At 60.1% G+C, this 15,722-nt stretch overlaps 1 protein-coding gene across 1 annotated transcript; it reads left to right on the top strand.

Moving 5' to 3' along the window:
* Window positions 1-2,474: 2,474 nt before the first annotated feature.
* DRG2 (developmentally regulated GTP binding protein 2) lies at window positions 2,475-14,693 on the top strand. The gene is made up of 13 exons (XM_031467466.2): window positions 2,475-2,631; window positions 5,341-5,501; window positions 7,779-7,868; window positions 8,424-8,484; window positions 9,834-9,924; window positions 10,412-10,484; window positions 10,588-10,678; window positions 11,133-11,230; window positions 11,479-11,555; window positions 12,622-12,710; window positions 13,294-13,352; window positions 13,810-13,863; window positions 14,041-14,693. The coding sequence occupies exons 1-13, from the start codon at window positions 2,568-2,570 to the stop codon at window positions 14,125-14,127; spliced, it is 1,095 nt and encodes a 364-aa protein (XP_031323326.1). The 5' UTR covers window positions 2,475-2,567; the 3' UTR covers window positions 14,128-14,693.
* The last annotated feature ends 1,029 nt before the right edge of the window (window positions 14,694-15,722 follow it).

Raw genomic sequence — 15,722 nt, 5'->3', positions numbered from 1 at the left:
CCACGTCCTAACCTGGGAAGTGGGAAGAAGAGCCTCCTCCTGGTCTGAGAAGCCCAGGCGCACCTCGCAGGCTACACACCTGCTGCCACATACGTTGGATGTGGTGTTGAGTGACAGCCATCACAGAAAGGGCAAGGCAGCACTGGGGCACTGGGAAGGCCAGACGGGATGGGGTGTGGTGGCTGAGAAGATGGTCCGGTGACATCTGAGCAAGGACCTGGAGGTGGGGGAGCGAGCCACGCATTGCTGGCAGGACTGCAGGAGTGAGGGCAGAGCTGATGGCGGGTTATCACTAATCATCAGAGAAATGCAAATCAAAACCACAATGAGGAATCACCTCACACCAGTCAGAATGTCCATCATCAAAAGTCTACAAATAATGAACGCTGGAGAGGGTGTGGAGCAAAGGGAACCCTCCTACACTGTTGGTGGGAATGTAGTTTGCTGCAGCCACTATGGAGAACAGTATGGAGATTCCTTAAAAAACTAAAAATAATTACCATATGATCCAGCAATCCCCCTCCTGGGTATGTATCTGGAAGAGATGAAAACTCTAATTCAAAAAGGTACATGCATCCCAATGTTCATAGCAGCACTATTTACAATAGCCAAGACATGGAAACAACCTAAATGTCCATCAACAGACGACTGGATGAAGATGTGATTTATATACAATGGAATATTACTCAGCCATAAAAAAGAATGGAACAATGCCCTATGTAGCAGCATGGATGGCCCTAGAGATTATCACACTAAATGAAGTAAGTCAGACAGAGAAAGACAAATATATAATATCACTTGAATGTGGGGTCTAAAAAAATTATACAAATGAACCTGTTCATGAAACAGAAAGAGACTCACAGACATGATAAACTTACGGTTACCAAAGGGAAAAGGTGTTGGGGGAGGGACAAATTAGGAGTTTGGGATTAACAGATACACACTACTATTTATAAAGCAGATAAACAACAAGGTCCCACTGTTCAGTACAGGGAACTATATTCAATATCTTGTAATAACCTCTAATGGAAACGAATCTATGTGTGTATAACTGAATCACTGCTGTACACCTGAAACTAACAACATTCTACATCAATTATACTTATTTTTTTTTAAGTAGGGTTCTTTATGTATTTATTTATTCTTTACTTATTAACACCTTTATTATGGTATGGTTCCTGTACAGTAAGCTACACATATTTCAGACGTACAGTTTGATGAGTTTTGATAGCTGCAGACACCAATGAAAACACCGCAATGAAGAGTAGGGTCTGGGGGGAGGGTATAGCTCAAGTGGCAGAGCGCACGCTTAGCATGCATTAGGTCCTGGGTTCAATCTCCAGTACCTCCTCTAAGAATAAACAAATAAACCTAATTGCCTCCCCCCACCAAAAAAAAAAAAAAAAAGACCTGCTTTTTTTTTTTTAAAGTAGGGTTTTTATAATTGGATCAGTGCCTTTATAAGAAGAGACAGCAGAGAGCAGTCCTCTGCTGTCTCCCTCCCTGAGCGGTCACCGAGGAAAGGGCATGTAAGGACTCAGAAAGAAGGCGGCAGTCTGTAAGGCAGGAATTGGGCTGTCACCAGACCCAACCAACCTGGAACTTGCTCTTGGACTTCCAGCTTCCAGAACGGTGAGGAAATTAAATTCTGTTGTTTAAGACACCCAGTGTGTGGTATTTTGTTGTGGCAGCCTGAGCAGACTAAGGCAGCACCTGAATACCACCATGTACAGCTGCTAAGAACAAAGAAAATCTACATAATTATGCCCAAGAAAATTAATAGTAACTCTAATATCTAATATTCAATCCAAAGTCAAATTTTCCACAATTGTCCTAAGAATGTCTTCTTATAACTGCTTTTTAAATTTTCAGCCAGAATCCAGGCAAAGTCCATAACGTTCTATCTAACATCCTTTAACTTCGAGCCTTTAACTCCCCGCAGCCTCCAACTCCACCTGCATCACTGACGACTTTGATGACAGGCCATGAACCACTTTCTAGACTCGGCTGCTGTTCCCTCTCGGGTCTCCACTCAGCTGTAGTATTTTTTGTCAAGAATTCCTCGTAGGAGATGCTGTCTATACTGCAACCTATCAGGAGGCGTGTGATAGATAGGTAGCAAGTCTAAGCTGGGGACCCGCTTTTAATCTGTGCACAAAATAACCCCCCAGGCTTTCAGCTCAGCCCGTTCTTTGCCCCCACGAAACGGGCTGCGCCGGGCTTCCCTCGATCAACACCCCAGCTCATCACCGGAGACTCCCGCTCAGAGCCCCACGCCCCGACTCCTGCCCATCTTCGCCCTGGCCCCGCCCCGCCAGCCTGGCCCCGCCCCGGCCCATCCCTTCCCCGGTCCCCAGCCGCGCCGGCCCAGCGGGCGGAACCAATAGTGTCTGGCACTCCCCTCGACGTCGCCCACCCGGACTCTGAATCCTGGCGCGCCGGACGCTCGGGGACGCCTTTCTCCGTGGGCTTCCGGCGCACGCAGGTCTCTTGCGGCCAACGGGCCGGAGTTCGCGGAGCCGCCGCCGCCGCCTGTCCTGCCGCTGCGCGCGCCAGCCGCCGCCACCATGGGGATCCTGGAGAAGATCTCCGAGATCGAGAAGGAGATCGCCCGCACGCAGAAGAACAAGGGTGAGGGCCGGCCCGGCGGGGCCTGTGACGCGGGGAGCCTGTCCGGCCGGGGCTGCAGCGGGCGGGGGGCGGCCGAGAGCCGGCGGGCGGGGCGGGATGCGGGCCCCACGCCCCGCCTCATTGCGGCCACCCTGAGAGGTCGGTTCAGGGCCAGGCCACGGGGCCGAGTAGAGAATCCCCAGCCCACAGAGCAAGCATCTGACCCAGAAAGGCGGGGTCGGGGTTGGAACCTGGGTCTCCTGGGGGCCGGGCCTGGGGAGTGGGCGCTCTAGCTTTCTGCGCTGGGAGGTCCAGGAGAAGACCGCCCACAGGTACAGCCTCACCAGCAGCCCGGAACCCCTAGGTGGTGTGGAGGCAGTCAGGACTCGAGTCTGGCGGCCCTGGGTTTGGACCGCGGCTCTACGACCTATCTGCTGTAAAGCTTGGAAAGTGTCTCACCTCTTTGAGCCTCAGTGTCCTTGCCTGCAGATGAGGATGATAATCCCCTGTCCCATCGTAGCTCACAACCGAGATAAACCTGATGGTGTTTGCAAAGCACTGGACACACGGTGAGCACTCAGTGCAACCTAGGAGGCACATAATGGAGTATCAGATCTAAACTTCGGATTACAAGGGCAGTAGGAGCTGGTGGAGGGTGTTAATCAGAGAAGAAACATGCTTTGTGTTAGAAATTCCCTCGGGCGGCCCTGTGGAGCATCACCGGTAGGGCTCGAGCAAGGCAGCAGGGAGCCCAGCAGTGGCTGGTGGAGGAGGGGCTGTAGAGGAGATGAGGGCATCAGGACCTGGTCCTTTCCTTCGGAGGTGCTGAGGCTGATGCACTGGGGTGGCAGGAAGGACCACATGAACCTGACTCGCTGAGCCCATTCCTGACCGTTTCTCTCTGCCATCACTTCACTCATTTGCTCGCTAAAACATTTCCTGAGCCCCACACCATATGCTGGGGACCCTGCCCCGTTGGAGTGAGGGAAGCCAAGAAGCGAGATGCAGCCAAGCCTCAATATCCCAGGGGGATAGGTTCCAGGATCTGCTGCAGACACTGACACCCGTGGATGCCGGAGTCCCACAGCCAGCCCTCCATGTCTGTAGTTCCACGTCCACGGGCTGTGTGGTGCTGTAGTATTTGTTGAAAAAATCTGTGTGTGTGTGGACCTGCGCATTTCAGACCTGTGTTCCAGGGTCAACGGTGCTGGGCACATGAGGGGCTCAGTACACCTTCCATGCTCAGTGACCCTAGAACCAGAGTCAACTGGAATGTCAGAGTGATGAGAGCTTCGAGGACAGTAAACGGACCATGAGGCAGCGAGGGGCAGGGGGAGGGGTGGGCTTCTGGAGTCTTACTCTGTGCTGGTCATTGTGTGTGGTCTTCTGTACTGACGGAAATCTGCTGACACGGTTATTGCTGTTAACGTCCCTGTTTTGCAGATTAAGAAACTGATGCACAGGAAGGTTAAGGAACTTTTTCCAAACTAAAATGGCCAGCAATTTCAGGGTGGGATTCCAGCACAGGCTCTTAATCTCTGCCTGACATCCCCCCCCCCCACTCCCCGATTGGGCAGGGGAGGCCTCTTTGAAGAGGCCATAGTTGAGCTGAGAAGGAGTCAGCTCTGGGAAGATAAGATTGAAATGGTGTGAACAGCAAGTGCAAAGGTCCTGAGGCGAGAGTGGACCAGCATGTTCTGGAGAAACAAAATGAAGCTCTACGCGGGGCGGGCAGTGGGAGATGGAGGAACGGCTGCAGCCTGGTCACCTGGCCACAGCCTGGTCACCTGGCCACAGTGCCTTATGTGGCCAGGATTTTGTACCTGCCCCATTACTGCCCTGAAATGCAGCTCACTACCATGAGTATGACTTCTGTAGGCAGGAATTTGGGGGGGGGGGACCAATATGATGCTGTAATAGTAGCATAAAGGAGGAGGAATGGAGAGTGATTTATAATTAAAACAAGGTTTATTTCAGTATGTAAATGTCAGGGCACAGTCAGGATATAGTGAAGTGACCAGCAGTGAGATGTTTGCACCTCTGGGCAGAATCACTGGGCATGTGGCAGCCACGATGCAGACCAATGCAGATGAGTGCCATTGGTAACCGAAGTCCCTACAAGAGGTCACACTGTTGGCAGCCTGGGGTCTCGGGTTGGTGAGACCCTCTAGGTAAAGTTTCAAACAAAACATGGCGTAGCATCCCCCTAAACATCCCCTTACCATACACAGTAGCTCCATTCCTGGAAGCGTCAGCATGTGTCCATGCTGTAGAAATGCCCTGTGTTAATACACAAAATGAAGGCTCCGGGCCCCCAAGATCCTCGCCCGGTTCCCTCAGTGGATGGCTTCCGTATGTGAAAAGTCTTGTGCAGCACGCAGTTCTCGGCTGTGCTGGCCTGACTCACGCCTCACGGGGCAGCCAGCTTCGTTGGCCCCGGCCTGATAAGTGCCAGTGAGGGCTTCCCAGCACAGCGACTCCAGAAACTTGCCCAGAATGAGCCCAGGAGTGGGGCCACCCTGCTGAGAACTGCTGACAGCGGGTCTTGAGGTCTAGGGGGAGCTGCCTTCGCTCTGAGTGAACTGAAAAGCCAGGGGGCGTTTTAAGCAGAGCAGTGGTGTTTTCCTCTCCTGATCTTGATGGCAGTTGCGGGGTCCCAGCATTCGGCTGCCTGTGGGGCCCTCCCGACCACCTGGACACTTACTTTCCGTCTTGCTTTCTGTCTTTTAGCCACCGAGTATCACCTGGGCCTGCTGAAAGCGAAACTCGCCAAGTACCGAGCCCAGCTCCTGGAGCCGTCCAAGTCAGCCTCGTCCAAAGGCGAGGGCTTCGACGTCATGAAGTCGGGCGATGCCCGCGTGGCGCTGATCGGGTTTCCTTCTGTGGGTAAGGTCAGTGACGGGCAGCCCGGGCCTGGGGGGCGGTCATCTGGGCTCAGACACGGCTGCGCCTCCCCTCACTGACTTCCTCCGTTGGCTCCAGGGGCAGCACCCCCCGTCGTCCTGATGGGGGGCGTGGTTGCCTCTCCAGCAGGAGTGGCTCCACTCGGCCTCTGACTCGTCTTTGTCCTCGAGCACAAACAATAACTGAGCGCGCATGTGTGCCAGGCACCTGCCACGCGCGGGATGCGGGGACAGTTGGTTCTGTTCCTGCTCACACAGCTCCTGCCTGGGCCTGGTGGGTGGGGGGGGGTGGGAGGGTAAGAGAGCAGACACCTGGTGGGGTGGGAACCTCCTGGGGGGGGGTGCTGGGGTGGCAGGAAGGCTGCTGTGCGAGCAGGTGTGAGCAGAGCCCCGAGCAGAGCACACTGGGGCAGGGGCCCAGGTAGGGCCCAGTGAGCGGCAGAGGAGCAGGGGGAGGGTGGCCTGTGGGCTGCCGCATGGCTTCGGCTTTGAAGAGTGAACCAGAGGCCTCTGCACAGGTTCCTAGAAGTTGCTTCTGTAAGCCTCCCAGCTTGGTACAAAGTCCAGATCTAATTTCTATGTGAGGAGTAAGAAACGTCATGGCAAAGTTTTGAGCAGAAAAGGGATTGGCTTTTTTTGTTTGAACAAACTTTAAATTTTAGAATAGTCTTGGAAAAGTCGCAGAGATAGTCCAGTGTTCCTGTGCCTCATGCCACGTCTGTTGTTGGCATCCTGCACCAGCGGGGGTGCTGTCACCACTGGTGGGCCGGTGTAGATTTGTTATCAACAAGGTCCCTACTTTATTCACGTTTCCTTAGTCTTCCCTGACGGCCTTCCTGTGTGCCAGGACCCCCCCAGGGCTCCACGCTGCGTTCCATGGCCGTGTCTCCTTAGGGCCCAGAGGCGGCGGCCACTGCTGAGGCTCGCTGTGGTTTGGGGCTTTGGTGGTTTAGAGGTGTGCTGGTCAGGTGTTCCGTACACTGCCCCTCAGCTGGGGTGAGTCTGCTGTTTCTCCCAGTCCCATGGGGCTTGTGGATTTGGGAGGAAGACCTCGGAGTGGGGGCGGCATTTTGTCCTGTCCCTTCCAGGGCACCTGACTGACCACTGTGGGTGCTGACCTGGGTCACCTGACCACGGTCGTGTTAGCAGGCTCCCCCAGGAAGTCACTGCGTCCTTCCCCATCCACCCTGACCTCTCAGGAGGGAAGTCACTATGTGTGGCCCCCACGTGTTCAGGGCGAGTTAGCGCCATGTCAGGGTTCTGCACGGGAGATTGTCCCCTCTCGTTCCTTTGATGGAACTGCGTGTTTCTACCGGTGACTCACGAGGCTTTCATACTTTGGGTTCTGATCCCACCCCAGGTTACCCTGTCACTTGGGCAGTTGGGAGCAGCCCCTCGACTTATATGGGCTGTGCCTTGCGGGTCCAGGCCCTTTTGGGAGCTGAGCTCTCTGAGCATAGGAGGGCCCAGGCCTCCCTCCTGCAGGGCTGGGCAGGTGTCCCCCAGGTTGGCTTCCAGCAACCATTGCCCTAAGCACCGCCCCACCTGTCCATACCTGTCTTCTGCACCAGGTTTTTGTCTTTCCTTGGTGTCCAGGAGGCCCCCTGGGTGGGAGTTTCTGGCCCAAGGACATGTGAGTGAGATGTGCCCTGGCCTCCTGCTTGCAGTGAGGGGCAGGCCCAGGGGGCTTGTGGTTCAGGACCCCTGCCAACCATGACGGGGAGCGCTGCCTGCTGCTTGGCTGGTCCCAGGGCCACAGCGTCTGTCACTGGTCCCTGTGCTGCATGGGGTTGGGACCAGGACCCCAAGACTCAGCACCGAGCATTTCGCCCAGGGTCCCCAGCAGGGGCTGAGCCGCAGCCCCGCTCCCATCCACAACCCCGCCTCGCTCACCTGTCCCGCCCTGTCTCAGGCTGGAGGGTCCATACCTCCCTGCCCTTCCCTGCGGAGCTTTGGGTGCTGGGGGCTGTCACCGCTTCAGGTTCTCTGGGGCCCAGGAGGGTCCACAGGGTTTTGTGGAGCGAGGGTTGGTTCCCCTGATTTAGCTGTGGAGCCCCCTTAGAAACCAGGTCCCACTCCCCCTCGAGACAGGCCTGAGGCCTTGGGAACAGAGGGCCCTCTGGTGTCCGACCCTCCAGGCGGGCCAGCGCGGACTCTGCCAGCTGTTGTCCTCACACGGCAGCCGGGGGCAAGGCGGGTCTCCCAGCACCCGGCTTCTCCCGGAGGCTGGGCGGGACCCACTGCAATGGCCTCCTCCTCTCCTAGTCCACCTTCCTGAGTCTGATGACCTCCACCGCCAGCGAGGCCGCGTCCTATGAATTCACAACCCTGACCTGTATACCCGGGGTCATTGAGGTAAGTCGGGGTTTGCTGGATCTTGGACGGAGGAGGCTCGTGTGTGACTGTAGGTGTGTATGCCGTGGGGCCTGGGGGCCGGTATAGGAGGGGTCTCAGCCGAGCTGCTCTGCCCTCAAGCACTGACAGCTCTGGGGACGGGGGCTGCCGGGGCCTGAGAAGTGGCCAGGCCTGGGGTCTTCGCTGGTTCCGGGAGTCAGGCCACACATGCCTCTCCGTCTGTGCCCGCTGTGCCCGGCCGCCCCACGCCACCCCAGCTTGGGCCACCCGTGGCTGGTTGGCCAGCCTTCCTTTTCCCGTGAACTTCGGAGCCTTGGTCAGCCAGGGGCCTGGGGCCTGGGGCCTCCCGCGGTGAAGGGGTTTATTTGTGAAGAGCCGTCACCATTAGTGCTGGGTGTGTGGGTTCGTGAAAACTCGAGAGCCCCCCCCAGGCGGGCATGGTCTGTGCCTGGCTGGGGCGGGACTGGCTCAGACTTGGCCCTGGAGGCTGCCCCGGCTTCAGGCCCTTCCCAGCCGACCAGCTCCCACCTAACCTTCCTCTCCCATGCATCCTAGTACAAAGGCGCCAACATCCAGCTCCTGGATCTTCCTGGAATCATCGAAGGCGCAGCACAAGGTGAGAGGTGGGAGCAGGTGGGTGGGAGACCCCTACCTCCAGGTGTTGGACAGCTGTCAAGGGTTGACAGGATGGGCGGGCTTGTCCCCTCCCTGTGCCCAGTGCTCTGTTACTTAGGGCCTCTGGCCCTTGAGCTAAGACCCAGGAGGTGGGTGACTCGCCCAAGGTCACACAGCTCCCCGGGTAGGCTTGACTTCCCCCGTCCAGCCAGTGGGCTCGCTGCACCCCTGGGGGACCCTGCCAGGGACAGACGTGTCAGGGCCTGGCTCAGTCCGTGCTCCTAGTCTGGAGCTCCATCCTCCGTTTTCAGTCTGCTTTCTGGGATGGGACATGTCTGTGGCTTCTGGGGGCAGGTGGCCGCCCGCAGTGTCTCCAGAGATGGCTGCCAGCTTGGGGTCCCCAGCAGCTGCCGGGCGTTGGCTCTGTGCTGACTGTCCTCTCACTCATTCTCAGCCAGCTCGCTGACTCGGGGAGTACTGAGGCCAGGAGGAAGCTGGGGGACAGATAGCTGAAGCGTCTGCCTTAAATGACTTCTCACCTGTCAGGGCAGAGCTGGGGTCAAAGCCCGCCTCTGGCTGTGGGCAGCACGGCCTCCTCCTTGGGTATCTGGTGCCATCTGCCCTCTGCGCCTGCTGTCCACTGTCCTCATCAGGGCGAGGTCCTGCCTACTTGAATAGGGGCCCTGCAGAGTCAGGAGGCCACCGACCCTTGGAGATCACTGAGTCCAACCCCCTCGTTCTCTGAAGGAGAGGCAGGTCATGGTAGAAACACATACCGCCTGGGTCTAGTGCTGGAACGTCAGCCCCTGTCTTGCCGTGTGACCCTGGCCTGGTGCCTGCCTTCTCTGGTCATATAATGGCAGGGTCTGACCTTGGTGGCAGCTCCTGTGGCACCTCCTGCTGCGTTGTCTGCTGCCTCCTCCCTGCAGCCCTTGCTCCAGGAAGGGCATGCAAGTCATGTCTGGAACCACGTAGCTTTGTGATCTTGGGCACGTGGTTGAGTGTCTCTAAGCCAAGCCTCAGTTTTCTCATGCACGGAATGGGCGTGACAACACAACCACCCAGTGTAGCTCCAAGGGTTGAGTGAGGAGGTGGTGGAACCTCAGCTGGGGGCCTGCTGCACAGCGAGGGTTGGGGCGCTACTCCTCCCAAGGTGGTGGTCGGATTTCCTCCTGAGACACATCTCCATGAGGATGCAGCACGGGGGTTAAAGAGAAATGCCAGGGAATTCACTGTGTGGGCAGAGACCATTTTGGGTCTGTAAGGGACGGGAGTCTGGGTGCCATGGGCTAGGGGGTCACACGGTTCTGCCCATGTCACTGTGTAAGCATGTCTCTCCCTCCTGACCAGGGAAAGGCCGCGGCCGGCAGGTGATCGCCGTGGCACGCACAGCAGACGTGGTCATCATGATGCTGGATGCTACCAAGGGAGAGGTGCAGAGGTCTGCGGCGGGGCGGAGCAGGCCGGAGCGTCTGGGGAGGCCCCGGGCGTGGTGGGGGCATTGGCTGCAGTCCATGTGTCCCTGAGCTCTGGGTGGGTGGTCCAAGAGGCACTTGGCCCTCTCACACGGGAGTCGTGGCAGGACCATCCACAGGCTGAACCATGTGCAATCAGCCTGCAACGTTCTCTCTGAGAGGCTTGAGTCTGGCCCAGGGTGTCAGGCGGGGTGGGCTGTGTTGTCCCGGGTCTGGCCCTGGCCTGTGGCAGCCCCAGGTGCCCCCACCACTGCCCAGAACCCGCCCAGAGGCCTGCTTTGCCCACAAGGCAGAGGATCCAGGCTCCTCCTTGATGACCTTGGCTACTGGGAAGGGACGTAGCGGGGCGGAAGGGCCGGTCTTTGTCTGGGGGGCGGTGGGGGGGCTCGCTGTGTCGCCTGGGGCTGCGCCTCCTGCCCTGGGCACCTGCGAAGGCCATGGGGCTCCGCCCAGGTCTCTGCTGGAGAAGGAGCTGGAGTCGGTGGGCATCCGTCTCAACAAGCACAAGCCCAACATCTACTTCAAGGTGAGGCTCCGGCTCGGGGCGGGCAGGCACAGCCGGGAGCCCAGGACTGGTGGGGGCAGAGGCTGTTGCTGCCGCCCCATCAGCAGTGCCCCTCCCCCTCCAGCCCAAGAAGGGAGGTGGCATCTCCTTTAACTCGACAGTCACGCTGACCCAGTGCTCCGAGAAGCTGGTGCAGCTGATTCTGCACGAGTACAGTATCCTTCCCTCGGGCGGGCAGTGGGTGGGGGGGGTGACGCAGACGGCCCGGCCACCCCGGCTCCGTGCACAGCACGACAGTGCGCCGGCTCACACGGCCTGGCCCCTCTGCCCTGTGCTCGCCAAGCTCCGGGCGGCCGTCCTGCAGCTTCGCACTCAGCAGTGGCCTCCTGGCTCCTTGCCAGGTCCAGGCACCGTGGCAGCTGGTCATGTCTGGAAGGAAGATGAGAGGGCGGGCGTCACAGCCGAGTTCAGGGCTCCTGGGCCGGAGAGGCCTCAGGGAGGACCAGGGGCCTGTGCGCGCCACTGAAGTATCAGGGGCCCGCGAGTCCCGGGTCCTGGAGGCAGAGCCGAGAGCGGCACAGGGTCTCCTGGTGGGCTGTGTCAGGCCCTCCTGGGGGCGGGGGCGCGCAGGGAGGCAGGCGTAGGGCCGCCCTTAACCTGAGCCCTCAGAGATCTTCAACGCCGAGGTGCTCTTCCGCGAAGACTGCTCCCCAGACGAGTTCATCGATGTGATCGTGGGCAACCGGGTTTACATGCCCTGCTTGTATGTGAGTGGCACCAGCCCCCAGGCACCCTGTTGGGGGGGAGCTTTGGCCCCAGACTGACTCCGGCAGGAGAGAGGCTCCCCTCCGCCCAGGGGCTGCTCGAGTCCCGCAGACATGTCTGGCCTCTCTCTGGGGGGCGGGGGGCCTCAGGTCCCTTCAGTCTCTCCCCATTCTTGAGACTCCAGTGGGGTTCCTTTTCCTGCTCTGTCCGTTTCCTTCCCCAGCACCCACCTCCACCTTTCCACCCCCAGGTTTATAACAAAATCGACCAGATCTCGATGGAAGAAGTGGACCGCCTGGCCCGGAAACCCGACAGTGTGGTCATCAGGTAGGCGCCTGGCTGCCCTCTCTGAGCACCAGCCCATCCGGCAGGCCTCCAGCACCCTGCCCTGGGCCCTGCAGGGCCTGCACGTGGCCAGGGCAGAGGAGGCCATCCTGGTAGCTACCGGTGACCTTGGCCGGTCCCACCCTGAGCTGGCCAGGCAGGCGGATGGCAGGTGGGCATCCACCGAGGTAGGTGGGTGAGGATGGTCAGGGGCTTCATGGCTTAGTTGTGAAGCGAAGACCCCCAGTGAGTCCCAGGCCATCGGCCCGCTGCTCCTGACACGCAGGAAAATGTGGCTTTGCCTCCACACCCAGGAGGGAGGAGGGACTGAAGTTTTCAGGTGGGTCCTGGGGAGCCGCCTGCGCTCTGGCCGACAGCTGTTGCTCAGGTCCCAGCATCGCTGCGGGTCCTTCTGTTGGGGCAGCCTGGCTTTGGGCCCCACCTCGCTGGTTCCCTAGCCACCCAGGCACTCTGTAACCTCACAGTGAGGCTTGGCTTGTAGGAGACAAGACCTCCAGGACCAGGTAGGGGAGGGTCCTGGCCCGAGTGCGAGGACCACTTCCTGGGTGTTGCCAGCTGCCCCAAAGAGCAGCAGAGAGTGGGCGTCCTTCCTGCGGGACAGCTCGGTCCCTCTCCTGCTCAGGCATCCCAGGCCCTGTCCTCAGGCACGAGTGCACCTACACGCCACACCTGCACCTCTCACGCTCCCTCCTCTGGGTTTCGGGATCCCTGCTCAGGGTGATACACCTGCAGAGGACCACACTGGCCCACTCCGTCACTGAGGTCCCTGCTGGCTCGGGAGGGCTGCTCTGGGTCATCCGTCTCTGCCCAGGGTCCCGTCTCCTCACGGCAGGTGCCTGGAGGGAAGCCCCACCTCACGGTGCCCCATCAGTTACAGATGCCGTGGGCCTCCTCGGAGCGCGGGAGAGACGGCCCAGCTCTGCCGGGCATGACCGTGGTTGGGGGCGGAGGTGTTGGCGGCTGAGGCCGCCGTCAGAGCTGTGGGTTTGGTGCCCCCAGTGCTGGCTGGGCCTGTGGGGGTCCCCTGAGCACCCCCTCCTCCCAGCAGCTGCGGCATGAAGCTGAACCTGGACTACCTGCTGGAGGTGCTGTGGGAGTACCTGGCCCTCACCTGCATCTACACCAAGAAGAGAGGCCGTGAGTCGGGAAGCACGCAGCCGAGGGGCGGGCCGAGCTGCTCCCCACCGTGGGCCCGGCCCGGCTAGTCTTTACAGGATGCGCTTTTCTCCCGTCTCAGAGGCGGCACTGCCCCCGCCCCACCCCGGGAGAGACCTTGGCCTGAGCCCTTACAGCAGAGATGCCAAGTCCTGGGGCGGCTGGTGTTGGGGCGCCCTGGCGGGGGAGGCCTGGGTAAGGGGCTGCCCTGAGGTACAGACCCCACAGCAGGGCCTCAGGGAATTGGGAACACAGGAGCCGCCCCCATACCCCCACCTCTGTGCACGCAGCACACCCTGGGGCCTGGCGGTTGAGCCTGGGGAGGCCGAAGGAAACATGACCGCCCTTTGGCCCCCTTCGGCCGGCGCTGCCCAGGCTGCACCCTGCACTTGGGTGTGTTTTGGTTTTCTGTGTCACATCGAGGCTGTAGACTGCTCGGAGCTCTTAGGGGGTGTGCCAAGGAGTGGGGGGGTCAGGAGACGGCGTGGGGCTCCATTCCCTGTGGAGGGAACCGCATGGCAGTGTAGGCCCTGACTGGTCGACCCCCCCCCCCAACCCTGTGCAGAGAGGCCGGACTTCACGGACGCCATCATCCTCCGGAAAGGGGCCTCCGTGGAGCACGTGGTGAGCCAATGGGGCTCCCTGACGCTCTCCTGGCCCCCAGCGGGCCCTAGGCTGACACCTGCTGTGGTGGGAGGTGTGACAGGCAGCGACCAGGGCAGGGACTCCAGGTCCTGAAAACCACCCTCGCCCCACCGAGGAGCACCTGTCAGGGCTGCTGCTCCGGCAAGGCGGGTGGAGGGCCACTGCCCACCAGGTCCAGACCTTCATCCGGTGGCTGCAGGAACATTCTAACTGGGCTCACAGCCCTTGGTTGACCTGGAGGTGGGCAGTGGGAGCGTCAGAGCACCTGCAGCCGTGAGCTCAAGGCTGCATGGTGGCCAAGCCCTGGTGCCGTCGGAGCGCCTGCCTGAGAAATGGCTGCTTCTTGGCACGTGTCCAGGGCTCAGGTGTGGGGCCAAACTGGTTGCGGGGCTGGGTGCAGCCTTATCTCACTGCCCGACTCTCTCCCATCCCCCAGTGCCACCGCATCCACCGGTCACTCGCCAGCCAGTTCAAGTACGCACTGGTGTGGGTGAGTCTCAGGTGGGGGGCGGGTGAAGTGTGTAGGCCGACCCAGGCTGGACATGGGCCTCCCACTTTGGAAGAGCCCTGCTGTTATGCTGGTGCTGGGACCCCTGCCCTGCTCCCGGGAAGCTCCTGCCGGGTGCGTGCAGAGGCTGATGCAGCCCGTGTCCTGCTCCCCACCCAGGGCACCAGCACCAAGTACAGCCCGCAGCGGGTGGGCCTGACACACACCATGGAGCACGAGGATGTCATCCAGATCGTGAAGAAGTAGCGCCCCCGCCCTGCGCCCCCTGGAGTCCAAACCGGGAAGATACAAATACATCCCAGGAAGGGGGCTCTCAAGTCTCTGCTGTGTCCAGAAGTCTCTTCAGTGGGCAGATGATGAAGAGTGTGCTGGGTCAGCAGGACGGGCTGGGGGCACGGGCTGGGTTGGCCCCTGCCCCCATGGGCACCGAGGGATCAAGTTGCCCACCGACCCGCGGCCGCGGCCCCGCGCAGAGGGCATGCTCGGAGCTGGGCCTGCCTGCGCCCTGGGAGGCAGTAGTTACTGTGGGGTCCCCTCAGCTCCGGCCAGCTTCTCTGGTTCTCAGGGAGGGGGCCTCCCAGGACAGAAACCCCTAACGCCCCTGCCCTGAGTCTGCCCCACGATGGAAGCCAGGGGTCCGGGGCCTTAAAGGTCCAGAAGGGCTGCCCTCTCTCAGAGCAGCCGTTGCCTGGTACAAAGCCCGGCACCGAGACCCTGTGCAGACAGCTGGGGTGGGGGCTTTGCGGTCTGGACTCTGGGTTTTCTAAGTCCCCCGTCTCAGCTCCCCTTCCTGAAATAAAGGATGAAGGCAATTCCTGTTCCCTGAGGACAGTTTTGTAAGTTGGAGGAACTCGGTGCCAGGTTGGGTTGGGGCAGCAGGGAGCCTAGTGATTGGGTGGGGGTGGGGGGTGAGGCCTGGGCTCCAGGGGAGCAGGCCCAAACTGGGGTACAGGGTCTTCCAGGGTGGGCTGTGCCCCGGAGGGCTGGCCAGGGCTGTAGGTGTGGCGACTCCCACGGCTGGCTGCTGAGGTGGGCAGCACCTCTAGGAAGGTCCCAGGGGAGAGTGGACACATATGCCTCAGCGGGCAGGGTGCGGGCCTCGGCCACACAGCTTGTAAGTGCGGCACTGCGATCTGAACCTCAGGCCAAGGCTTCCTCAGAGATGGCTTCCTGGTGGAGGTGTACCTTGTTGGGGCAAAGGGTAACGGGCTTTGTGATGCTGCCTGGCAGAGGGGCAGGGAGGCCCCAGGGTCCAGGCACCAGGCTGGAGCGTGAGCCACTGCTTGGCTCTTGGCTGTTCTTGGCTCCTCTGTCAGCTGTTCAGGCTCCTTTCCAGTGACAAAACAGGAATAATAGAACTCATTAAATATGCATGGGGCCCCGGGCGGTCAGTGTGGTGGGCTGGGCCTCCCTCCCACAGCACAGCTTCTCATCCGGGCCCGCCGAGGACCCCCGCAGGCAGGCGGCATGCGGTTAGGGAGCAGGCCACGGGGCCCAGGTAAGGAGACTCCCTGGGCCACGGGGGTCGGCCACTAGCCCCTAGGTGGCAGGCGAAGAGGAGAGGGCGGTGGCTGAGCTGGGGCTTGGCCCCCACCTCACTGCGAGATCTCTCTGGGCCTCAGTTTTGTCTGTAAGACGAGCACGGTGATGCCCACAGTCTGCCTCCTGGCGATGGTGCCACAAGGCCTGGCCAAGGGGTCCCGAGGGAGGGTTTCTGCCTGGGTGACGCTCAGTACCGCCTCCTGCCTCACAGGTAAGGAGATGCCCTGGGTTCACAGGGTGTCAAAACCAGGCCTGTTCTGTCCCCCAGGCAGGCTGGGAAAAGATGCAGGTGAAGCCAG

Source organism: Camelus dromedarius, chromosome 16 (assembly GCF_036321535.1).
Source record: "Camelus dromedarius isolate mCamDro1 chromosome 16, mCamDro1.pat, whole genome shotgun sequence".
Lineage (NCBI taxonomy): Eukaryota > Metazoa > Chordata > Mammalia > Artiodactyla > Camelidae > Camelus > Camelus dromedarius.
The sequence above is the reverse complement of the archived record's forward strand: the minus strand, read 5'-3'. Positions and strand labels throughout refer to the sequence as shown.

What these genes read in the sequence shown, in the direction of transcription:
- DRG2 (XM_031467466.2), top strand. Translation starts at nt 2,568, where the DNA reads ATGGGGATCCTGGAGAAGATCTCCGAGATCGAGAAGGAGATCGCCCGC. An exon ending in GTATACCCGGGGTCATTGAG is followed by an intron (nt 7,869 to 8,423) that starts GTAAGTCGGGGT and finishes CATGCATCCTAG; the next exon opens with TACAAAGGCGCCAACATCCA. An exon ending in CATCGAAGGCGCAGCACAAG is followed by an intron (nt 8,485 to 9,833) that starts GTGAGAGGTGGG and finishes CCTCCTGACCAG; the next exon opens with GGAAAGGCCGCGGCCGGCAG.